Source organism: Elephas maximus, chromosome 19 (genome assembly GCF_024166365.1).
Source record: "Elephas maximus indicus isolate mEleMax1 chromosome 19, mEleMax1 primary haplotype, whole genome shotgun sequence".
In the NCBI taxonomy this organism is placed as follows: domain Eukaryota; kingdom Metazoa; phylum Chordata; class Mammalia; order Proboscidea; family Elephantidae; genus Elephas; species Elephas maximus.
In genome coordinates, this window is record NC_064837.1 from 63,679,008 (window position 1) to 63,704,224 (window position 25,217).

At 54.3% G+C, this 25,217-nt stretch overlaps 1 protein-coding gene across 2 annotated transcripts in view; it reads right to left on the reverse strand.

Moving 5' to 3' along the window:
* SDK2 (sidekick cell adhesion molecule 2) overlaps positions 1-25,217 on the reverse strand; it is a 310,850-nt gene that overhangs the window by 21,130 nt on the left and 264,503 nt on the right. The window contains exons 33-40 of one of the 2 annotated variants that reach the window (XM_049861425.1): positions 23,452-23,587; positions 21,585-21,641; positions 19,737-19,838; positions 19,473-19,588; positions 11,893-12,079; positions 9,160-9,297; positions 6,052-6,213; positions 2,963-3,088 (exon numbers count right to left, since the gene is read on the reverse strand). In XM_049861425.1, coding sequence (XP_049717382.1) covers positions 2,963-3,088; positions 6,052-6,213; positions 9,160-9,297; positions 11,893-12,079; positions 19,473-19,588; positions 19,737-19,838; positions 21,585-21,641; positions 23,452-23,587 — 1,024 coding nt within the window. The remainder of the gene's footprint in view (positions 1-2,962; positions 3,089-6,051; positions 6,214-9,159; positions 9,298-11,892; positions 12,080-19,472; positions 19,589-19,736; positions 19,839-21,584; positions 21,642-23,451; positions 23,588-25,217) is intronic. The other variant, XM_049861426.1, reaches the window with a different exon arrangement.

The following is a 25,217-nucleotide window of genomic DNA, read 5'->3' on the forward strand; positions in this document are numbered from 1 at the left end:
TTTTTCTTGCCACACTTTTTACAGACCCACCCATGTAAGTGAAGAAGCTGAGTGGGGCCATGTCATCATTTATGAGATTTGGGCCAAGAGTGTGGTAGGCCCCACTGGGGACTGCCTTTTGGTCCTCCCTGTCTAGATCCGTCCAAACCGGAAAAGTTCATGGCAGCCTGTCTCAACCTTCAGAGTCATCCTGGCTGGATGGACCCTGGGGTCCGGGGGCCTCTGCTCCAATTCAGTCTCATTGGTTCGTTTTGAGGTTCTACCACATACACGTCATTTCTTTTTAAGATCTCTCTCTCCTGCGGTTGGTAGCTGCCAGGAATTGGCTCTGTGGACCCCATGCACATCTGAATGGGATGCTGCCTGGCCCTGCACCATCTCCATGATCATTTGTGAACTGGGTCACTGGCTGATTTTCAGATGTATATTGCCAGACCTTTCTTCCTAGACCATCTTAGTCTGGAAGCTCCCCTTGAAACCTGTTCAGCATCACAGCAACACCCCAGCCTCCACTGACAGACAGGTGGTGGCGGTGCCTGAGGGGCATTGTCAGGGACTCGAACTAGGGTCTCCCACATGGAAGGTGAGAATTCTACCACTGAGCCACCAACTGAAATCCCTCAAGGGCAGGGGCTGGTGCCTGGTTTATCTTCATAGTCCAGCACCTAGCACAGGCATTCTAGATGTGTTTGTTAAAATGTTTGCTGGCATTTTCATCACATCACATGCTCCAATTTTGGGACTTCATGCTTTGAAATATTAAGTATTGGGGTGTGACTCCATTTTCCTCATGTGACTTCAAATTTCCTCATGCATCTTCAAATAGCAGCCACAGCAATGATAAAGATGCTAACGACCACACAACAGCTGACACTTATCACTCATCAAGCAGTGACGTTCTAAGTGCTTTAGGTTCCTTGTCCACAGCAACTGCAAGACGGAGGGACTATTACGCCCATTTTATAGATGAGCAAACCAGGGCTCAGAGAGATAGAGCTTAATGCATCTTCCTAAAGTCATGCTGCCATAAGTGGCAGAGCTGGTATTTAAGCCCAGAGCTGTCTGACTCTTCCATCGGGCACCAAACCCCCTCCTGGGGCCCAGGACCATGGCGCATAGTGGGAGTTAACTCTGTGCAGGATGGCTCACAGGGGACCTGCAGCCGCCTTCCAGAATCGGGGCCTCCTGCTAGCTGTTTGACTGCTCTTGTTCCACCCTGCACAAAGACAAAGGATGGGGCCAGTGCAAAGGGGCCAGAAGCTGCTGGAATGTCACGCTGCAGCTCTGGCATTGGCCCCAGCTGTCCGCTGATGTGCCACAGGCTGCAAATCCCATGTTCCCCCCTTCCCTGGGTCTGCAGTGCCCACTGCTCAGCCTATTCCACACAGCAGGAAGCATAGACGACATAGGGGGGAGCGTGGGACAAGAGTGATTTCATCCTGGGGATGAACAGCCTCATGACCCTCCTGCTGGGACCAGGGGACGCAGAGGTAGCAGCAAAGAAGGGGCAGAGGGCACGAAGACAGAAGCCCACCTGTAACACAGCATGCTCACAAATAGCCTCAGGAAAGTCCCAGGTAGCCCCCTTGCCCACCAGCCTCTCCTTGCCATGTTTTATTCCCTTCCCCCACCTGGATCATGGTCCCGTTGCCAGCTCCCTGGCACTGCCAACCCTCCGGGGCACTGGTTTGGTCTTCCCTTGTATGCTCAGCCCTCCATCCCAACTGTCTAAGTCACAGCCTCCAAACTCGGAACACCCCCAGTCCCATGCTGGGCCGCCTGGGGAACGCTGGAAAATCAACAAGGCCAAAGTCCCAGGGCCAACATTCCTCAGCCCAGCGCCCCGGTTGGCCAACTTCGGTGGAACAAACAGGCGCAGGCTCTGGTTGGGAGAGGCACGCGGCAGTCTCCTGGCCAACTCAGCAGCTAGCACTGGAGGGGCTGGGAGGGACCATCTGGATGGGAAGAGGGAGCCAACCCGGCCTACACCCTCCAGCTCCGTGCTGGGTCTAAAAGGCCAGGTTTATTAGCTATTTGTGACTGTGGTTATTAACATAAGGCTAAGGCAATGGTTGGGCAGGAGCGACATACTGCAACTACTGGAATTATTAGCTATTTGCTATCGGGATGATTAGCTCTCAGTTACCCTGAAGTACTAGCGATCTGTCCCTGAAATGTTTCAGTACTCCACGTAGCAGCATTAGCTGCTGACATGCTTGACTACATCCCGTTATGATTATTATTTGTTCTCCGTGCGGGGCCCACAAAGTCTTTCTTCTTGCTCAACTTCAATCACCTAAGCACAGACCCACAAATACACAGAACCAGCCTCCAGCCTTCCCTGACTCGGGCACCTCTGATTAACTTGGAAACCTAGCAACGGCAGCTGGGTAAGTGGACCTGGGAAGCAGGCATCAGGTCCGCCTGTGAAACAGGAGCTGGGGACGCAGCCCCCTGGAGCGACTTATCAGCTGCTCATCTCCTGATGGCTTTGGAAGTTCTTGTGATTTGATTTCAGGCTTGACAGGAGGGGTTAGTACAATGACAGGAGCTGCTGAGACAGCCCCACGGCAGAGACAGGGCTTAAAGACGCAGCTACAGCTTCCAGGAGATGGCAGCCTCCTTAGTCACGGGGCACTGGCAGCTGGGGTCGTGTGGAGGACGCTGGACTTTAACCAAAGTGAGCCAAACTCTTGGCTCCTCTGGCTTCTACAACAATCCTTAACCCAGTTGGTCTTCACTGGTGCTTACTGCCATTCTCGGGGCTCTTTAGCCAAGAATCCAGCTCTGAGGAGACACCCACCCAACATGGCCACCACCGCTTCACCTTGAGCAGCTCAAGCACCTTACAGGTTGAGGAAAACACAAGTGCCACAGGGTGGGGGAGGGCCTCAGAGAGGAGGAGAGTGGATGTGGGGTCTTGGTCCAGAGGAAAGGATGGCTCAGTGCAGGAGGGGGGTACCTGAAGGCCTGGCCTCTAAGACGTAGCGGGTGATAGGCCCCTTGCCGGGGTCTCCACTGGACCAGTGGATGGCGATGGCAGAGCTGTACCGGACGATGATGGGCACGCCAGGTGGTCCCGGGGCACCTGGAAGACAGCACAACGTGGGCACCCATCCCCCTTCTCGTGTTCCAAGAAGAGGAGGGGCTTGGCCCCAGAACTAGCCCTGGCCAAACAGCCTCGGAGAGATGCCGTGAACACCGAGGTCTGAGGCCAGACCTGCCAGAATCCGACCATGTTTTCCTTCCGGTCACCCACACACCCCGGGGCTGGAGAGGCTGTGTGGGATGCCAGAAAGATCATCGGAGGAGAGCTTGGGGACCCTGGCCTCCAGTTCTGCCCAATAAGGATTGGTGGCTCTGAGGAATTCATGCAGCCTTCTGGGGCCTCAGTTTCCCCATCTGTTAGGGCGTCTTGGAACGTAAGGCTTGAAGGGGTGTGGCCATGGCGGCAGTAGAGGTGGATGCAATGATGGCAGAGTGGGCCCATGGATAAGAGGGGGTCAGTTTGAGGGGAGCTAAAGGGGCACCAACATCTCCTCCCTGGCCTGTGATGGTGATATCTCCCTACTTTCTTCCCGAAATCCCTCCCCACCCTTGACTGCATTACTATTGGGTCAGGCAGGGAGAGAGGGGGCCTGGGCCCCACAGAGCCTTAGGCCACCTGTTAGGGAAGGAGAAAACACCGGGCCTGGCCAGCTGGGCCTGGCATGGGACTGTGAGGGTGAGGCCCACCACTCTGGTCAGCGGGGGATGGGCAGTCTACTTCTGTAGGAAAAGCAGTGAGTAAGGCACCCACAGAAGGCCCTGTGCCATCCCCTGGGACCCCACAGCCTGCAGAACCTGACTGTGGGCTGTCACTGCCACCAGGCCCGTATTACCCAGATATGGAGCCCGGCATCCCAGAGGCCAGCACATAGCAGGGGCTTCCCATGTGCTTGTGGGACAAAGGGCCGAGCGAGCAAGTGGGTAGTCCATCAGCTGAGTGCCTGGTGACCCCTATGATGCCTGCTGGGAAGAGCCGAGAGTCCAGTATCCCATTTGAGATGCTCCAGGCCCAGGGGAGCCAGTAGCCTGGGACAGGTGGCCAGGGACACACTCAGAGCTGGTGGTCACTGCCCGCCCTGTGTCCAGTCCTGATGCTGAGAGAGAGCACGGAGGGTCTCACTGCCTCCATCCTTCCTTCCTCTCTCCCCAAACATGTCCCTCCCCACTGCAGCACAGGACAAAGCCAGAGTGGGAATCAGGTTGGGGTGGGACAGAGCCAAGGGAGGGGTGAGAGTGGGGGGCGGCTCAGGACCCCACGTTCTCACTGTGGACAGGATAACGCAGAGGGAGGCAGGCATTACCTCCTCACAGAACAGAAACTGTCATCAAGTCCAGTGGTGGCTTGGGAAAGGGTCAGTCCAGCTGCACTTTGTCCCTGCAGCCCCCTCCTTGCCCACCCCCACTGGGTGCAGCTCACTTCTTTCTGGTTCTTTCTCAGAGGGCAGCATCCTTGGTACCCCCCATGCCTCCTCAGCATTTCCTGCCCCACCCCCACCTGGGACCACACAGCGTGGGTCACTTGGAGACAGTCTTGTCCTGCCCCAGGCCCCTGCCACCCCCTGCCCCTGCTGCTGTCAGCCACCAGCTCTCTTCCTGCTTTTGTTTCCCAGGAAGTTGGCTCAGGTGAGGGGCCATGGGGTGGAGCCAGGCAGGTGAAGGCAGAGTGGGGCAGTTCCCCCAAGAGGAAAGCTAAACGAGCTTGTTTGCTGAACATGAGAACATGAGGCAGGGGATAGAAAGTGACAGGAAAGGGAAAATGAAGTGGGCTGGAACCACACACAGAGGGAAGACGAAGCCTCCCTGCCCCCCTGCCCCCCTGCTCTCCAGGCCCAGCCCACCTCCAGCAGCTAATCCAGCCTCTTGGGGAGTGGATGCCTTTGTCCACACCTGGGCTGATGGGATTTTAGGGGAAGTTTGGAAGGGGCCCTGCCTTCTGCATGTCGGCTTTTGTGTTTGGTGATTGTGGCTTTGGAGGCCTAACCTTGATCATTGTAGAAACCCCCAAAAAACCCATTTCTGATCATTGTAGAGGCCCTGACAAATACCTCCAGCCCAGAGAAGGCCTCAGGGGGCTTCACAAAACGCAAACTGAGCTCTTGCTTTCTTCCCTGGCCCCCGGTGCTCCCCTGCCCTGCTTCCCTCCCTCTTCTTGGGCTCTCTGCTTTGGTTTGTGGCTGCTCAAGCCACAAAGCCCTGGGTAACCTTGACCCGTCCCTCCTCCCTTAGTCCAGTGAATAGGTTCTGCCAACGTGACCTGCTCTTTTCTTTCCCCCTAAAGCCTTTGTGGGGCCCAGCCCCTAGCACCTCTGTCCAGGAAGGAGGCAGCCTGGCTGGTCCCCCTGCCTCAGCCCTGGCTGGTCACCTTCCCTTACCTCAGACCTCCTGGGCTCCCTGTTGCCAGAGCACTGGTTATCACAGCAGGGTATGAAAGCGTCTGCTCAGCTGTTACTAAAATGCACAGTCCCAGGGGTGGAGCCTCAGAGGTTCTGATTTTCTGGGGCTGAGGTGGGGCCCAGGAATCTGCATTCATTGCAAGGACCCAGGAGGTTCTGATGCACCTTGAGAAATACCTGAGGGAACGGGCAAGGTCTCCCAGCCAGGGTCCTGCCTTCCCTCAGTGCAGGAAGCTCACCACTCTCCCCGTGCCCCTCTGCTATGGGCAGCTTTAGACTACAGAATGCATTTTGAATTTCCACTGTCTCTCTGAGTGCTGCACCCCCTTCTGCCTGACAAGCCCTGAAGTCTTCCTTCACCACCTCATCTAAATGTCCCCAATCCCCTCTCTGCATTATGAGGCCCTTGGCCCCCTCCGCCAGGACCCTGTGTCTACTCTCTTACATGCACTGTGGCTGCTAGTTTGACTGTGGTTCCCACTGGTCCGTGAGCTCCCTCAGACCCCGTCTTGCCCATCTCGGTGTCTCCAGGCCCAGCATGACTCCTGACACCTTCGAGCGCTCCATCTGACTTGAACAGAGATCCGTGCTTCTCCTTTGGCTTTCCTACCTTCTCCTGGGCCTGTGGTGATGTTGGCTTCGATCTCTGGCCCATAGGTGAAGGTCTTGGCTCTGATGCGGAACCTATAGGTCATCCCCTCAGCGAGGTCCTTCACCTTCAGCCACAGAGGGCTGTTCCCCTTCACGTCCACTGTCACGATCTTGCTGACTCCTGGGAGGAAGCACAGGATGAGGGAACTGCAAGGCAGGGCAGGTGGAGAGCACCGAAGTCACTGGCCTGGGAGGCTGGCCGGGGGCGCTTTGCCTCCTCCTTGGAGGCAGCTGGGGAGGGGCAGCAGTGGCCTGACCTCCCTCAGACACCGACCAGAGACCTCCCCTCTTGAAATCAGGCTGAAAACGTCACCCTCATGCACAAAGCAATGCCTATCCAACCTGTGTTTCTCGGGGCACAGGCCTGCAGGCCATTTTGAGAAAAAGGGTTCTGTGGTTAAATCAGTTTGGGAAAAGCTATTTACTGTCTGTCCTTCTGTCTTTTGAATAACCTCAGGGTTCTTTAGTATCTGGAGAAAAAAGACATCCATGATCCCATTTAACTCAACCACTGTATCCCAAATATATTTCACCCCTTTTTGGGTCCCCCATGTAATACCTGATAACATCCTATAGAACCAGAATTCCAAGGATCATCTTTTAGGAAACACTTCCGTAATGACATCACTCAAGTCCAGAGTCAGAAGGACACAGGGGTAACCAGCCCCCATAGCCGAGGACCACCCACCGTTTGGCTTCCTTCCCCTGAGCCTTCAGGCTCAGGAACTCACCCAGGCCTCCAGAAAGCTGCCCCTACCTGGCCTTTCAGGGACATTTCCACACCCTGGGATAGATGTTGGGAGGTGGGAACTGTCATGATTTGGGGTCCAGCATTCCTGAAGGACCAGTGGGGACCACAGTCAAACTAGCAGCCACAGTGCATGTGAGAGAGAAGACACGGGGTCCTGGCAGAAGGGACCAAGGGCCTCATAATGCAGAGACGGGAATTTAGATGAGGTGGCGAAGGAAGACTTCAGGGCTTGTCAGGCAGAAGGGGGTGCAGCACTCATCTTCCACACCCGCCGAGCACACTGGATGCTGAGACCAGGCTGGGCAGCCAGGCAGGCTGGGCTCAGGCCCCAGAGCTGGCCCCAGGGTCTTTAGGCATGTCCCTTAACCAGCTTTGGTTGGCTGTTTCACCAAGTGAGGTGCCAAGAGCATCCTGGACAGGGACATTAGGGGGTTTAAACAAAACAAGAGCTTGGCACACAGTAGGTGCTCGGTTTCTTTGCTGGACGAATGGGTTACTGCCCAAGCGGTGCTCTCTGAAAAAAGACTAGCCTGGGGGTGACACGGGACCATTTCCCAGGATCAGAAACTCTGGTTCCTGCTCCCCGACGTTCTGAGCAAACCTTGCTTCTGCCTGTGCCTCAGTTTCCCCTCAGGAAAGGGGAGTTGCTGGCTTTTTGTGAGGTCTGTCTGTTGCTGACCTGAACCCAGGGTTGCAGCATGAAGCAGGGTACAGACGTTGTGTTTGGGTCCGACAGTGACGTCCCGGGCTGACCAGGCTGTCCATCCACTAGCCATGCTCAGGGCTTAAAGGTCCTATCAGCGGGTCTGTTACAGGGAGGGTGGGATAAGGGAGGTCGTGGAGTTTAGTGGTGGGATCCAGGAACAGATTCTGCCTGACTGAGGAATGAAAAGGGCAGCGGGCTCGCACCTCTCTGGGCGGGAGACCCCTTGAGGCCAGGTGGAGGCCTGTGGGGCCAGAGCTCATCCCGGGCCTACGTCTTATCTCCCTGGTGACCTCTGTCCTCTCCTTCCTGCCTCACTCCCAGTCCTGTACCTGACCAGCTCTCCTCTGGGTCCAGCTCCCCTTCAGTGTTCTAACACGTGGGCCTGCAGGTGGCAGGAGGGACAACTGGGGAGCCACTGTTCCCTGGCTGACTCAGAACTGCAGACCCCGCCCACAGTGGAGGGAGAGAGTGGTGGGTGGCCCCAGTGTGCTCACCCAGCCACCAGCGCCCCATCTGGCAGGCACCTTGGGCTCCACATGTGGCCCGCTGAGAGGCAGTGGATTCAGCAGCGAGGGGCCCAGTCCCCATCCTTCCTGTGTCCCCCACGCCCACAGCATGGTTGTTGGTAGCACAAAAGCTGTGATTTCCGGCACTTGACTCACCCTGGGCTCACAGCGGCCATGGTGGGCATGTGCCTGACGTCCATAGTCAGGGTCCGCGTGGCCCTGCCTGGGAGTAGGGTCTGGGGGAAGGACTGGCAGAGGGTGGGAGGGAGGAGGCTGACAAAGCTCTGATCCACAGGGCTCAGGGTAAGAGAGGGGCTCTTCGTCTGAGGTCCCCAGATGGCGTGCGTCAGGGGTGTGGTGACCCCTGAGCTTGTGTGTCTTACTCGGGGAGGGGGCTCTGCTATGAGGTTTTCATTGGATTCTCAAAGGGGTTCCTGATCCCTCTAAGGTTAACAAGGACCAACCTTTGGAGGCCCCTAAGAGCTGGGTGTGGGTGCAGCCAAAGAGAGGGTGCCTGGGGGCTCCCTCCTTTCTCAGGGTCTCCACAGAGACCTGTGGCTTCTGGAATGCTACATCTTATTCAGGTTCTCCTTCCTCGCCTCCCACTTCTACTGACTGAACAGGAAGAATATATTCTACAATTCCCTGCCTGGGAATTAAGGTCCCTGGGTAGTGCAAATGGTTTGCTTTCAGCTACCAATCTAAAGGTCAGCGGTTTGAACCCACCCAGTGGCACCATGGAAGAAAGGCCTGGTGATCTGCTCCCGTAAAGATTACAGCCAAGAAAACCCTATGGAGCAGTCCTCCTCTGTAACGCAGGGTATCGCCCCAAGTCGGAATTGACTCGATGGCAATGGGTTCGGTTTTTCTCACCTGGGAGTTGGGAGACCAAGGTTGCCATCCCAACGTTGCCCTCAATGTGCTGTTTCACTTAGAAATGCCCCTTGCCTTGACTGGGCGTCAGCTTCCCCATTTATAAAGTGGGGGGATCTCTCACTGCATCTGACCTACTTGTCGTGACTGCAGATGCGGCCCCAGATGGGAAGAGGCCTTTGCACAGGGTGGACAGTGTAAGGAGCTGAGCTGGGGGAGGGTCCCACGTACCATCCACGGGTGTGCAGGGCTCGTACACCAGCCTGTAGCCCTCCAGGATGCCGTTGGGGAACTGTGGGGCCTCCCAGGACACATTCACTGAGGTCGTGGTCAGCTCGCTGAACTTGACAGAGCTGGGTGCACTGGGGGCTGTGGAGACAGCAAAGGGTTTGACATTTCCTCTTTCCATGGACCTTCAGAGCTTTGGGTTCGGTTCTGAGGAATTGGCAGGCATGTTTGGGCCTGGCCCTGGGAAGAAGGAGAGGGCCAGGGCTTAACAGAGTGGGCAGGTGGGTCACTTGGGGTCATCTAGATACCACCCCTCCCCCCCAATCTCTATTATTGCATCGTGACCTTGATATTGTTAACACTCAGCTTCCCAATATCCCCGGAACAGGAAGGAAAGGGAACTTTGTTTTTCCCTAGAGCTGGAGAATTCAGGCTTTTTCCTGCTTAGTCATGGCTAAGACAGCAGGGCAAGTCTGTCTTCCACCCGCAGGGTGCAGGGTCACTGGAGGCAAGGAGATTTCCTGGCCTTGTAGATTTCATCTTTCAACTTCCCTGGTGGAGAAGCCAGGGGGTAGCTGGTCTCAGGTAGCATTAGGTGGTGCTAAAGATTCTGGTGTCCCTTGGTGCTGCAAATGGTTCATACACTCAGCTGCTAACCAAAAGGCTGAAGGTTCGAGTCTACCCAGAGGTGCCTTGGAAGAAAGGCCTGGCTATCTACTTCTGAAAAATCAGCCATCAAAAACTCTATGGAGCGGAGTTCAACTCTGACACATACGGGGTCACCATGAGTTGGGGTCAACTCAATGGCAACTGGTTAAGTTAGGTTAAAGAAGATGCCAGAACTGCAGTGGGCTTGTCACTGAGAGGCTGTGCTGTCGGCAGCCAGAGCCAGACACAGCAGAGACTCCGGAAGAGATGTTTTCTTGGCCTGAGAACCCTGGATTGACCCCGAGAACATGGGGCGGGGGAGGCTCTGAGGCGGAGGCCGGAGAGGAAGAGGAGGAAGCATCTGACTCCACAGCCTCCCGAGCCGGCTCCAGGAAGGATGACCGGGCTGTTATTGCCCAGCGCCGCCTCCCCACCGAGCCGGAGGTAATCCAGGCCTGGTCTGGCTCCAGTTCCGGGAGGCAGCATCCTGAGCAGTCTTTGAAGAAGGGCGGTGAGCTGAGGGGGTCTTTCCTGTCTCCTTTTGGCTGGAGGGACATGGGACAGAACACTTTGTCCCGCTGCCACAGCGACTGAAGATTCCAGGCTCCCAAGGGCTCACATCTGGCCAATGACAGTTACAGAGAGTGGATGAGATTTGGACGCTTAGCCTGACCTCAGCCAGAGCCTTGGGGCTGGTGAAGGGGAAGCGTTTCCCTGGCCTCAGGGACTGTCCCTCAAAGAGGACTACTAGGGACTGACTCCACAGGGAAGCTCCTTGGAGCCACAGGTAACTGACTGCATCGGAAGCAGCAGGCTGGAAAGGATGCGTAAAGGAGCCAGACAAAAGTTGTGTATTCAAATCCATGAGGGGGACCCTTAACGAAGGGCAAAGGAGGTGGGCTGGGGTAGTGACAACAGCCCAGGAGGCAGCCAGAAAGCCCCCCACAAATCAGCTGGGGACCCTGGGCAAGACACATGACTTCTGGGGTGACCTTTCCTCAGTCGTGAAATGGGGGGACCCCTGCCATGTTCATTCCAGGGGTTCCATGAGGATCGAGTAAAATATCGCTCAACGAGGAGCTTTGTATACTCTGTGGGGTGTTCTCTGCACAGGTGGGCAGCAGGATTCTTATCCTCACCCGTCTGCCTCCTACCTGGTCTCTCTGCTTCCATGCCCCCCATCAGCCTGGGCTCTGCACAGTAGCCAGAGCAAAGCTTTAAAAACAAACCAGGTCTTGTTGCTCGCCAGCTTAAAACCCTCCAGGAGCTTCCCACTGCACACAGAATGAACCCCAAACTCCTTACAAGCCCCCCGCCAACGCTCTCTGGGCTGACTCCCACCCATCTTTCCCAGCTTGTGAGCCACACTCATTTTCTCTCTGTTCCTCTAATCCAGTCCCGACACCAAGCTTTCAAACTTGCTGTTCCCTCTGCCTGGGACACTCCCCCTCTAGAACCTGCCATGGCTGACGTGTCTTCTCCTCCCTCAAATCTCAGCTCAGATGTTCCTTCTCTGTGAACTTCCCACCCTGCCCCTGCGCTTATGTCAGCTACGCTTACTGCCATCGGAGGTTAATTCATCTATTGACTTGTTTGTGGACTGGCTAACTTCACTAGGTAGGATGGGGACCTTGTCCATCTCCTTCACTTTCATGTCCCCAGCACTCAGCGCAGCGTGGGCTCATAGAAGACGCTCAATAAATATTTGTTGAGTGAACAAAGCCATGGGCACGTAAAACAGGCAGGTTGGGACAAGGCGGGGAGAAGTGGGACAACTGGGTGTCGGCTGCCACCTGCATGGCTGGAGGTGTGCCAGCTGGGTGCTTTCTCTGAGGTCCTACAAGGCCAGTTGCTCCTTTCTGGAACATCACTTCCAGGCCCGTCTTTGTGGCTGCTCTCTCCCTGTGGATGGCATCTCGGGGGGCCTGGCTACCAAACCTGGATCCCTCTGCTGCAGAAGGAAGCTGCCTCCACTCCCCTCAAGAGCCAGACCTCCTGTGGACCTTCGGCCACTACCTGAGCATGGCAGACTTGCCCCTCCCCAGATCCCCATGCCCCCGCCCTCCCCCCGCAGGCTCTCTCCCCCACCTGCTTGCTGGGTCTGGCCCTGGGTGGGGGTGCTCCGTGGCCCATCCCCTGCAGCGTTGAAGGCGGCCACGCTGACCATGTAGGCCGTGTAGCCAGTCAGGTTCTTGAGCTTCACGCTGGTCTCAGCCAGGAAAAGTGTCTTCACCCGCTCCGTGAGATTCCACCGCTGGGCTTCCCAGAAATAAATCTGTGGGCACAGGTGATGGCGGGAGTGAGGGAGACCACGGGCCAGACATCTCTCCTGCCCCTGCCCCACGCAGGGTCTCTGAGAGCCCTTCTGTGGTGAGTCACCCGGGAAAGAGTATCCAAGTGTCATAAGAGGAATCCTTCAGTGGTGCAAAGTTTTAATGTGCTCTGCTGCTAACTGAAAGGTTGGGGGTTGGAGTCCACCCAGGGGCACCTAGGAAGAAAGACCTGGCAATCTACATCCAAAATATCAGCCTCGGAAAACCCTATGGAGCACAGTTCTACTCTGATGCACATGGTGTTGCCATGAGTTGGAATGGACTCCACAGCCACTGGTTTGTTTCTTTAAGTGCTGTTTTAGAAAATTCCAGAACCATCTTTCACAGCCAAGATCGTACCGTCTGCTGGACTCTAAACCCCATGAGGACACAGACCCCTTGTATCTCTGTGCACCGCAGTGCCCGTGGGATTTACAGGGCACCACCACAGCAGCAGAAACCCTGGTGGCCTACTTGTTAAGTGCTACAGCTGCTAACCAAAAAGGCTGGCTGTTCAAATCCACTAGGCGCTCCTTGGAAACTCTATGGGGCAGTTCTACTCTGTCCTATAGGGTTGCTATGAGTCAGAATTGACTCGAGGGCAACGGGTTCTGCTTTTGGCCACAGCAGCAGTTACCAGGGTAGGGGAGGGGAGGAATCAATTCTGTCCTGCAGGAGCCTGGGACAAGGAGGCAAAGGCAGTGTGGAGAGGAGCCGCTCAGAGTTGGCACCAGGGCCAGCAGTTTCAGCATCCCCTGGGAGCTGGTTAGGAACGGAGTCTCAGGCTCAGCCTGGACCTGCCGCATCAGCATCTGCAGGTGAACGTGACCCTCGGTGACTCGCTCCACAGTATACAGTTTGCAAATCCCTACTGGAGAGGAAGGCTGGGCTAGGATGGTGAGCTGACCTGGGGCTGAATACCAGTCCCACCATTTACTAGCCATGTGACTTGGCCAAATGACTTCCCTGAGCTGCAGTTTTGTCGTGTATATTAATAGGATTAAAGACCCCCACTTCCCAGGATCAATGTAAGCAACGAAGCTCAGAACAACCTAGAGAACGTGGCGTTGGGTCTACCCCGGAACCTGGCCAGCTTCAGAAAGCACTGCAGGGCCCAGCTCCTCATAGCACCTGCTCTTTGATTACTTCACGTTCAGCTGGGGGAAGTAACGGGATTCCTAACTAGTCTCAGAACTCCGAATGACACAATCCAGAAAGCTGCAAGGATGGGCGGGCCCCAACTCACAAGAGGTTTGAAGATCATTTGCCGCCACCTGCTGGCTAGACAGGTTTCTGCAGGCTACTGGCATCCTTAATTTCTCAATTTCCCCAGAGGATGCTAACAAAGGGAGCAAGTTACAGGAGTGTCCCCAGGTGGCATGTATGAACAGCAGTGAGGGTATCTTGCTATATCAAATCCTTGTTTTTCCCCACCTCTTTTTATCCAGACTCTTCTCGTACGGATAGATGAGTGGGAGTTGAGAAGTCTTTGATTAGGTCACTCATTCACTCATACATCCATTCACAGTAACAGGGATACAACAGTAAACAAACAAAACCCAGTCCAAAAACCAGTTGATGTCTAGCTGACTCCAACTCAAGGTGACCTCATGTGCATCAGAGTGGGCTTGTGCGCCAGAGGGTTTTGATTTTTTTGATAGTTGATTGCCAGGCCTTTTTTCTGAGGCATCTCCAGGTGGGGTCAAACTGCCAACCTTTAGGTTAGTAGTTAAGCACTCAATTGTTGGTACCATCCAGGTGGCAAACAAAGTTCCCACCAAATTTGGTGCTCAGGGGAAAGGTTAAGGCAAAAGCTAAAAATGTGGGTGTCGGCAACGCAGAGATGGAGTTTGGGGGGTACACCAAGAATGCCAACATAGAGAAAGAAAAGTAGATGGTCACGGACTGGTTCCTGGGGGCTCCAGTGTTTATAGGCTGGGAGAATGAGGAGCAGCAGCCAGCGAGGGAAGCCACGAGAAGCAAGCACTCTGCGGAGGGAGAGAGTGACTGTGTCGGCCGCTGTTGCTTAGTCAGGCAGGGTGAGACCTGCGACTGGACCACTCATTAAAGCCAACCCAGCTGCTGTTGAGTCATCCCCGATCCATGGTGACCTCATGGGTGTCAGAGGAGAACTGTGCACCAGAGGGCTCTCGATGGCTGATTTTTCAGAGGTAGATTGCTAGGACTTTCTTCCGAGGTGCCTCTGGGTGGACTTGAACTTCCAACCTTTCCATTAGTAGCTGAGGGTGTTAACCATTTGCACCACTCAGGGATCCCGGCCACCTATCAGCAACATGGAAATCATCAGTGGCCTTGACAGGAATAGGTTCCGTGGGGATGGGAACCCACCAGAAGCAGGCTCAAGAGAGAACGGAGGATGCGAACCGGAAGTAGCCAGTGACAGGAGGGAGGTGGAGAGTACTTTTGAGGTTCTTTGGACGAATTCTGCTGTAAAGGGGACCAGCCAGAGAAATGGCCGATAGCTGTGAGAAACCATGAGGTCAACAAAAGGCATTTTAAAGATGGAACATATTTCACAATGCTTTTATGCCCATAGGAGTCCTCAGGTGGTGCGAACAGTTAATGCGCTCGGCTGCTAACCAAAAGGTAGGAGGTTCAAGACCAACCAGAGGTGCCTCAGAAGACAGGCCTGGTGATCTACTTCTGAAAAATCAGCCACTGAAAACCCTATGGAGCACAGTTCTGACACACGCGGGGTCTATATGAGTCAGAGTCAACTTGATGGCAACTGGTGTGGGTTTTTGGTTTGGTCCCACGCAGTCTCAGTCATGACTGGCACATGGCTGGTGCTCAGTACAGATTTGTTGGCTGGATAAATGCATGAAGTAGCAGGAAGAGGCACAGAAAAAAAAAAAAAAGTGCGTCCTTAAGACCACAGTCTCACATCTATTCTCAACTCCCTACTTGGTTCTTGCTCCATCACGTACTGGCAGAACTCCAGCCTTGGATAGTTCGGCTCCACGCCTGCACTTCACCCAGCTGTCACTGGACTAGAGAGTCACACTTTAAATTCACACGCACAGCCTCCACTTCCTCAGTCCACACCCCCACACACTGCCCTGCACGAAGCGGCATAATTTCCTCCCCCTTCGCTGCCTCCCCCATCTTCCTTCCCAGCTGAGGACTGTTCACTGAGAAACTGAAGCCAGCAGATGAGACCTCTACAAGCCTCAGTGACCACCTCTCCCCATCCTGCCCCTGGGCCATAGGGACCCTCTGCCACCCTCTCCTCACCGAGCTGAATTACCTGCTGCCTTCTAAGGCCAATCCCACAAATGTGCACGAGATCCCAGCCTCTCCACTACTCAAGGACACCGTCCTCCTATGGCTGCCTCTTTCCCAGATCACTCGTTATTTCCTCTCTCCAGAATCATTTCTATGAACACACAAACAAGTTATTTCTCTAAGCTTATGACCCCTCTGTTGTCTGCATGTTTTTGCTAGCTCCCACCCTATTTCTCTGCTTCCCTTTAATGCCAAACTTCTCAAAAGCGATCCCAGCCCCCCCTGCCTCTTCCCATTATCCTTTGAATCCACTCCAGGTGGGCCCTTGCCCCATCTCCCTTGTCAAGGTCACTGTGAACTCCACCTTGATCCAATCATCCAAGGGTCGACAAACTTCTTCTGTAAAGGGCCAGATAATAAATACTTTAGGCTTCAAAGGCCACATGGTCTCTATTGCAATTACTTGCCTCTGACATTGGACTGCAAAAGTAGCCACGGACAAGTCATAGACAAATGAGTGTGGCTGTGCTCCAATAAAACTTTATTTATAAAAACAGAATGGCAGGCTGGGTTTGGCCCAAGGGCAGGAATTTGCCAATCCCTGAGCAATTGCTTCCCAGATTCATCTTCAGCTGTTAATAGCATTTGGCACATTGGATTGCTCCCTCCTGGAAATACTTTCTTCATGTGGCTTTTGAGACACCATTCACTTTTTTGGTCTCAGGGGTCTGTTTTCAGATGTCTTACGTTCTCTGTGTACCTCATCTCATCGCTGGGCTTATGCTGAGGATTCCGTAATTTACATCTTCAGCTTAGACCTTCTCTTTTGCCCTCCAGACAAGTACATCCAGCTTTAGTCTTGTGTTTCAGCTTGGATGTCAACAAACATCTGGAATCTAACATCTCTAGAACCAGACTCCTGATCCTAAGCCTGTTCCGTTACCGGTAGCCCCATCACCCCACTGCTCATCAACAATGAAGTCACCTTTGTCATCGCTCCTCCTCTCACCTCACATTCAATTCATCAGCAAAGTTTACCTTTAAAGTGGAACCAGACTGCGACCACTTCTCACCCTCCACTGCTACCGCCCTAGTCTGTCAGCATCATCCTCACCCGGATTTTCTACCTCCTCTATTCTCTTGGCTTCTATGCTCAGCACAGCAGCCCATGAGACCCTATAAAACTGTAAGCAACACCATGTCTCTCCTCTGCCCCAAACCCTCCATGGCCTGTCATTTCATCCCCAGTAAAGGCTACAGCCCTCAAGGGCTCTACGTGACCCAGCTCTGCCACCTCCCTAACTCATCTCCCATCCACTCCCCCTTCGCCTCCTAACTCATCTCCACCTACTCCCCCCTCACCTCCTAACTCTTCTCCACCCACTCCTCCCTCACCTCCCTAACTCATCTCCCACCACCTCCTAACTCATCTCCACCCACTCCCCCCTCACCTCCCTAACTCATGTCCCACCACCTCCCCCCTCACCTAACTCATCTCCCACCCATTCCCCCCTCACCTCCTAACTCATCTCCCACCCATTCCCCCCTCAACTCCTAACTCACCTTCACCCACTCCCCCTCACCTCCTAACTCATCTCACCCACATACTCCTCCCCTCACTCACTTCTGGCACACACAGAGCTCTTTGCTATTCTTTTCCTTCTTTCTGGAATGTTCTTCTCCCAGATCCCTATGACTCATGCCTCCCCTCCTTTAGGTTTTTGCTCAAATATCACCTTCTCAGTAAGTCCTTCCCTAACAACGCCATTTAAAGTTCCAAACTTCCTCCTGGCCGCTCTCTACCCCCTTAGCCAGCTTCATTATTTATCTTGTATCCAGTTGGTCTTCCTCCCCAAAGTGCGGGCGTCTCTCTGTTCACTGCTTTCTCCCCAGCACACGGGGCTGTGGGCACAAAGTAACTGCTCAGTTAACAGGAGTTACTGAGTGACTGACCACTGGAGGTCTAGCAGTGTGCACAAAGGTCTCTCCCTGCGTACACAGTCGGCCCAATCTGACCCAAATGCGGAGTCATCTTTTGCCAGCTCATCTGTCCACAAGGCAACACGTGTTTGGAGGCCAGGGAGGCCCCGTGTACCCCATTCATGCACACCTTTGCTGCTCAGGTACAGACAATGCTTCTTGAGCACAGACATCCGTCCTGTTATATATGGTGTCTGCGCACCCACACACATTTCCTGGGTCTGTACGTCAAGTGCAAACTTCCAAACCTCGACAGACTGGCAGCTGCCCAGTTGTCGCTGGCTCCACCCTAGCTCCCTCTCCCCGTGGGAGGCTTATGCTAGGGGTGCAACATTTAGTCTTCCCAGCTGGCATGAGAACCCAGGTGGTTATCCATCTTTAGAGCTTCCTTGGCGCTGCGCCTCTTCCCCTCCCTCTCTGCTCCTTCCCCCCAGATGGAAAGAGGCACCTGTGCTAGATTCTGTCCTAAATCGGGGCTGCCTGTATTAATAAGCCCTGTGAGCCTCAGTTTCCCCTCCTGTGAAGAGGAGATGGGCCAGGGACACCATCAGGCCCCTTCTAGCTTTCTCTCTCCCCACCCCTGGCCATTGCACTGAGGCTACACTCTAAATAACACTCAGCAGCCAAGAATCTGAGTCACTCTGGAAACAAGAGCAGGAGGGGCCTCCAACACGGCCAAGGCCCTGTGTCCCAACTGTTGAGAGCAGGGGGACACATTACTTGTTTTCCTTCCACCTTCTCTGTGATTGTGTGTTCATCATCCCCTCCACCCCTTACAGGGTGAGATCCTGCAAACCTAGAGTCTGATTCTCTGCTACCTCCTGCTTTTGTGACTTCAGCCAGGCCACCAAAACTGGGTCTCAGTTTCCTCGTCTGTACAATGGGCACAAAAACCCACAACCTACCAGCTTTACAGGGACTTTAAGGGGATTACAGGGCTCCAAACGGCTCTTTGAGTATTAAAAAAGCAATTAAATCCCATCAAACCTCATGACATCATCCAAAATCCATAAATAGTTTTTAAAGAGAGTTCCAAATACTAGCCAGTGGTCCTTTGCTAACAGGCCATTCAATTAGCAGCAATATTGTAATTAAACTCTGTTGCTGTTGAGTCGATTCCAACTCACAGAGACACTATGTGTTACTGAGCAGAACTGCTCCATAGGGTTTTCTCGGCTGTAATTTTTACAAACCTGATGATCTGCTTCTGTAAAGATTACAGCCTAGGAAACTCTATGGGGCAGTTCTACTCTGTCCTGCAGGTTTGCTACAATTGGAATCAACTTGACAGCACACAATAACAACATTTACGGAAGCAGGTTGCCAGGCCTTTCTTCCTCAGCATCACAGGGTGGGTTCAAACCACCAACTATCAGGCTAGCAGTCAAGCACAAACTGTTTGTGCCACCTAACCAAAAACCAAACCCACTGCTGCTGAGTCGATTCCGACTCATAGCGACCCTATAGCACAGAGCAGAACTGCCCCATAGGGTTTCCAAAGCTGTAAATCTTTTATGGAAGTAGACTGCCACTTCTTTGTCCCATGGAATGGCTGGTGGGTTCGAACCACTGATCTCCCAGTCAGCAGTTGTGTGCTTTAACCGCTATGCCACCAGGGCTCCTTTTGTGCCACCTAGGGATCTTAATAGTGTAATTAAAAAAAAACTCGTTGCCATTGAGTCAATTCCGACTCCTAGCGACCCTGTAGGACAGAGTAGAACTACCCCATAGGGTTTCCAAGGAGCAGCTCGTGGATTCGAACTGCCAGATAACCACTTTGAGGGGCTAGCCAGATAACCACTTTGAGGGGTCTCATGTTAGGGCTGGGAGTGGGTGGGCGTCAGTGGGGCTGGTGCTCAGCCATGCTACAAAGCCGCACGGCCTGAGTCTGTTGCATCTGAGCTCAGCCTGCCCTCTGGATGCTGGAGAAGATGGCTGTGGTTTTGCTGTCACGGTACAGTGTTTCTATGGGTTGCATGTGGACAGCCAAGGGCAGCAGATGTAGACCAGGGTCCTTAGGTGTGAGTGCTGGGCTGGGAGGAGGAAGGACCTGGACCTCTTTCCCTCCTACCATGGCGACTACTCCCCACCTCCCTCTGTTCCCCTTTACCCTGCTAGAGCGCCCCCTACCTTGTAGCCCTGGATATCTCCGTTCTGGCTCTCCAGCGGGGGTGGCTCCCACGTCACATCCAGCTGCGTGGCTGTGGTGCCATGGACGGCCACATTGCGGGGTGCTGCGGTTGGCACTATGGGGCGGAGGGTGTGTGCCAGTGGGCTTAGGGGCCAGGGAGCTGGGTTAGAACGGGTTGGGGGCCCCCCAGGCTCCATGCGTCTCATGGCTGGACTCAGTGGGGCTGGGAAAGGCTTGGGAGTGGATGAGGCAGCTGCGCTTACCTGCCTCCCCGACAAAGACCTCCTGGGGTGGGCTGGAGGGCCCTTCGCCCACGGCATTGTATACGCTCATCCGGATCTCATAGCGCCTGTGCTTGTTCAGGTCTGGGGGTGAGAGGGGGCGGGAGGGAAGCACATGGAGGTCACTGTACCTGTGGGGATGAGGCCGATCATCAAGGGTGGGGCTCCCCATGCTGCAGAGAGAGGGATGAAGCACCCCTGTGACTCCAGAACCTTGTATGAAGGTTCAGGAAGAAATAGGAAAGAGGTGGGGCCTCCTGGAGGATACTAGTCCTCTGCCTTCCCTGCCAGTCAGGACACGGGGTGACTCTGGTTGGCTTCCTGGCCTAAGGTGACCACAAAACTTACTGTCTAGATGGGGACATGTTTGAGATCAAAAGGGGTGATATTAATATTTATGCTGAGACCACAGGTGGAACCCAAAACTGTCCTGGGTACACGGGGACGTGGGGTCATGCCTTCCCTGGCTGTACTCCTACCCAAGATGGCTGGTGCTTAAAACTCCCAACTCCAGTCCTCCCGATCCCCATCTGTGCACACATGACACTCGGCCCTGGGGGCAGGTACTGGATATGCATTTGGGGCTAAGGAAACCCCCCGTTGTTGCCAAGTTTGGGGTTCTGGGGTGAAGATGCCTGGGCAGGATCTGGGAGAAGGAAGAAGTTCCAAGAAAACGGGCTCAGATATCCCAGGTAGAGGGGGCGGTCCCTGCCGGGGTGGATGAGTGCCTCTCCCACACTCTCCGCTCCTTTCTCTATCTCTCTCTCTCTTTCTCGACTCCCCCCTCTCTCCTGGAGACCCCAGAGCAGAAGTTTTAACCCTCCAATATGAATATGGGAGCCACCCTAACTGAAGCGCCTATGTAGCTTATGTGGATGATGAAACAAAGGGAAGGGCAATTTTGTCTCAAGTATGTGTTTTTTTCTACTAAGCGTGGGGCCTTCTTGCCTAAGGCTCTGGGCCTTTGGAAGGACCATGGCTGGGACTTTAGAAAAAGGGCCAGGGCTTGGGGGATGTTAGTAGCAGGGACATTTCCTGGTCACTGGTGGGGAGGCTGGTAACAAAAGTGCTATCCGGGCATGGGTGTCCCCAGCTGAAAAACAAGGCTGTGCCCAAAAATGCTTTCAGACCCAGGAGGAGGGGCAGTGCGAAGTCTGGCCACCCAACCAGGAGGGTCCAGCAGCTCTGACTATGGCCAGCCCTCATCGTGCCTGTCCTGAGCCACTGTAGCACAAGACTTGTGAGCTGCCATCTAGTCTATCCCCGAAATGTGGCAGCCCTATGTACAATGGAACAAAACACTGCCCACACTGCCTGGTCCTGTGCCTGCTCCATAATCGGTGGCAGATCAGATCGTTGTCATTTATACGGGTTTTCACTGGCTGACTTTTGGAAGTAGATTGCCAGGCTTTTCTTCCTAGTCTGTCTTAGGCTGGAAGCTCCGCTGAAACCTGTTCAGCATCATAGCAACACACAAGCCCCCCTGACAGATGGGTGGTGGCTGCACATGAGGTGCCTTGGCTTGGAATTGAACCCGAGTCTCCAGCACGGAAGGCGAGAGTTCTGCCACTGAACCATCACTGGCACCTGCATTTAGACATTTTCTTTTCTAGCCACATCCGACAGATGGTAAGCTTGGAGGAGACCTCCTGGAAACTCCCTACCTTTTTGTGATTTTTGAGGAAGTCATGCATATAAACGACTGTCCCATTCTTCAAGCATCCTGGGGGTAGGGCACTTGACTTCGAAGCCCTGCTCCCCATCCCCACCCGAATGGTGCAAACGGTGGCAGGCATGGCCATGGTGGGAGCCCCGGGCACAGAGACTTACTGTCCAGCTCGTACTGCGTGAGGCTGGGCCGGCTCAGGTTCCGCGTAGAGTACAAGGCTATGGGGCAGGGGACATGGCGGGGGGCCAGAGGAGACAGCAGACAGAGGAGGTTAGTGTACACACACACAGCACGCTCCACAGAGAGACACCAATAAGGGGCTGGGATGGGAGAGAGGAGAGAGGGGATCGGGCCACTTATGGGCAGAGGGAAAGATGGTGGCGATTCCAGAATCCTGGCCTCCAGTTAGGAGCTTGGATCTCACCCCGGTCCACACTGGCCCAAGATCAAGGGCAACTCAAGTCCCCTGTAGACCAGCATTCCTGGGGGCGGCTCTGGGGGACCCTCTAGCCCCAGCTTGCTCTCTTGTTTAAAGGCGGAGCTCCTGGAGAATCACTATAAAATACTAGCGTCGTTAATTTTCTCATACGAACCAGGAACAATTTTACTACCAGGAAATATGACTGTATTATACACAGGCAATATAAAATCACAACCACGAGTACATGTCTGGAAAAAAAAAAATAATGCAAGCTGTTGGACCAGCGACTACTGAGTTTTTCTATTAATACTCCTTTGCTACACGCTCAATCATTTTGTTGTTTGCTAACATTCTCTAGAAGACAAGACGGAAAAGGTTTAAAAGAATTATGGGTGGAAAAATCAAAGTTGAGAGGGTCTTAAAAAGCTCCTCCTCTCCTACTTTTTTGATGAGTGTTCCCACCACCCACTTGGGTACCCAAGTCCTGCACTCTCCCCTCTCTTGCCTCCTTCCCCCACTAACCAATCATACAGCTCGATGGAGTCTCTGTCCATAACACATCACCTCCCTGTCCTGGCTCCTCAATTCCACTGCAAACTTTCCACCTTGGTTACACTGCCTACACACTTGCAATAGCCTCTAACTGGCTCCCTGTCTCAGGTCCCCCACCCACAGCCAAGCCACCCCCCTCACTGCCACCAAAGCGGCCCTCCAAAAACAAAAGCCCAATCACGTCATTCCCTTGCTTAAGACATTTCCAGGCATATTCTCTCCCTGGGATTCCCACTTGGACTCCTGCTCTTTCCTTCCGCCACAGAGGCAGGCTGGATTCCCAGGACCAGAGCAGGGACCGTTGCTCTGGGGACATGACTAGACATGACTAGATCTGCATATGCTGGGTTCGTCCCTTCCCTTCTGCCTGGCTGAACTGGAATCATCCTTCGAGGTTACCAAAACCAAACTCATTGTCGTTGAGCTGATGCTGACTCATGGTGACCTCATGTCTTACAGAGTAGAACTGCTCCATAAGGTTTTACAGGCTATACCCTTTATGGAAGCAGACCTCCAGGCTTCCCTCTGTGATGCCACTGGTTGCGTTCGAATCAGCAACCTTTAGGTTAGTAGTTGAGAGCAAACAGTTTTCACCGCCCAGGGAGCTTCTTCAGAATAAGGGTATTCTTTAGTGTCATTTGAAGGGAAGTTTTTGTGACCCTAGTCTTAGGATCCCATGGACCTCGACACTCTTCCTTCACGTTGTCACGACCTCTGTCCTCATACGTCTATTTTGGGGTTCATTTCTTTAATGTCTGGCTCTTCCTCAGCCTGTAAGCTCCCAGAGGGCAGCGACCCGGTTTGTCTTGGTCACCGGTGTGTCCCGAGTGTCTGGGGCATCCAGAAGATACTCAGTAAATACCCGAAAGTGAATGAACGAGGCAGGGGGAGAGAGGCACACACGGAGGAAGGGAGAAGGGTTTCAGGTTAAACGGTTCCGGGAGCTGAGAGCCCGGCTCCAGGCAGGAGAGGGCTGAGAACCCAGGGTCCGAGCTTCGGGACAGAGAAGGGGCGTGCCCACCCACCCCGCCCCGCGTGGCGACCCTGTCACTCACAGGTGAGCTCCGCCCACTTGGCGCCAGGGTTGTGGACGCCGCGCAGCGTAAAGCCCCTCAGCCCGTCGTAGTGCAGCTCGCGGTAGCGGATCCGGAAGCCCAGGAGGATGCCGTTGATCTTGTCCTCGGCCGGCGGCTGCAGGGGAGGCGTGGGGAGGGACCCTGGACAACCGCTCACCCTTCTACCCTGCCCACCCTCCCTCCCCTTCACGCCTCCTGGGTCACAGAGCCGGGACAAGTTCAAGTGGCTGCATCTCAAGCAGGAAAAGGCATAAAAATAACACTGAGCTTTTTAAATTGTAAAGCATATTCCCAACGAGGTTATTTCATCACTGCAGCATTCCCTGTGAGGCAGGGCGGGGCAGGAGCCACCGTGGAATCCCATTTAACAGAACAGGAAACTGAGGCTCAGAGATGTCTACGAATTTGTCCAAGATCACACAGCATGGTTGGTACCGGGAGCGCGACTCTGGACACACAGCTATTTGCAGAGCTGTTCCTGGTCCAGATGGTCACGAGCCTCCCTGAGCCTACTGACCCCTCTCTCTTCCACTCAGCTGACATTTCCTGGAGTGCCTGTGAGCTGAGCCCTCTGCCTGCTCTTCAGCGTGGGTGCACATGGGTGTACACAATCACACACGCACACACACACCCCTCCACACACACCCTATAATCTTTCCTTTTGGCTCCCATCCACAGCGGAGTTGGAGAACAGACTTCGGGAGAAGGAGGAAACTACTTTTTATAACACCTTTTTTTAAAAGCCTGCTGAAATGGTTCAGCCTTTTATGAGCTCTTTAGTGCTTCCCTGGCTGCTGCTGGCGCCTCTCTGTCCTCTTTGCCACTGGGGCCCCAATCTGAGGCAGCCATTTGTGCACAAGGGAGTGCCCTCCTCAGGGGAGGTGCTTGCCTCTGGCTGGCTAGGGGTTTTGGCTGGAGGAGGGAGGGTCCCTCCTGTTTTCTCTTCAAGTGCTTTCCTTGGGAAGGGGGGTGCAGGCAGACAAAGGTTGGTGCCTGTCCCTTTGATCCTAAGGTAGGGTTCTGCCTCTGGGGCTTCTGTGGATGACCTGCTGAGCCCAAAGGCTGGACTGGGCGGGTTCTAGGCAGGAAGGTTCAGCCTGGCCTCTGCCCGTCTCTGACCTGTCCCCTGCCCTGGATTTGTTCCCTGAGCGTCCTCATCCAGTGGCTGGGTGGGTGGTGTCCACCAGTGTGTGGCTGGGGAGGAGGGGAAGAAGCGGGGGGGGGGCCTCCTGCTCCCTGGACAGTGGGTTCTTGTTCACGGGCACAGGCACATGACAGACACACACACCTGGGTTTGGTCTCTCTGCTAGGAATTCCTTCATTGACCAGTGAGTGGGGCTGGGTTTGATGGGGACTTCGGGGCCCTGCTGGCACAGTGGCTAAGAACTACGGCTGCTAACCAAAAGGTCGGCAGTTCAAATCCACCAGCCACTCCTTGGAAACTCTATGGGGGAGTTCTACTCTGTCCTATAGGGTCGCTATGAGTCGGAATCGACTCCATGGCAATGGGTTCCGGGCTCTGAATTTTTCTGTCCAACCATTTTTCTGTCCAAGTATTCAGTAACCCCAAGGTTAATAATCTGGCCCTACCACTTACCAGCTGTGTGACCAGGAGCCATTCATGTCACCCCCCTGAGCCTCTGTCCTCTTCTGCAGAAGGGAGTGGTAACAGTACTTGCCTGACTCAACTGTCTGGAGCGTGGGGTGGGGTGTGTGTGCATGGGTGCTCACACAGGTATGCACGC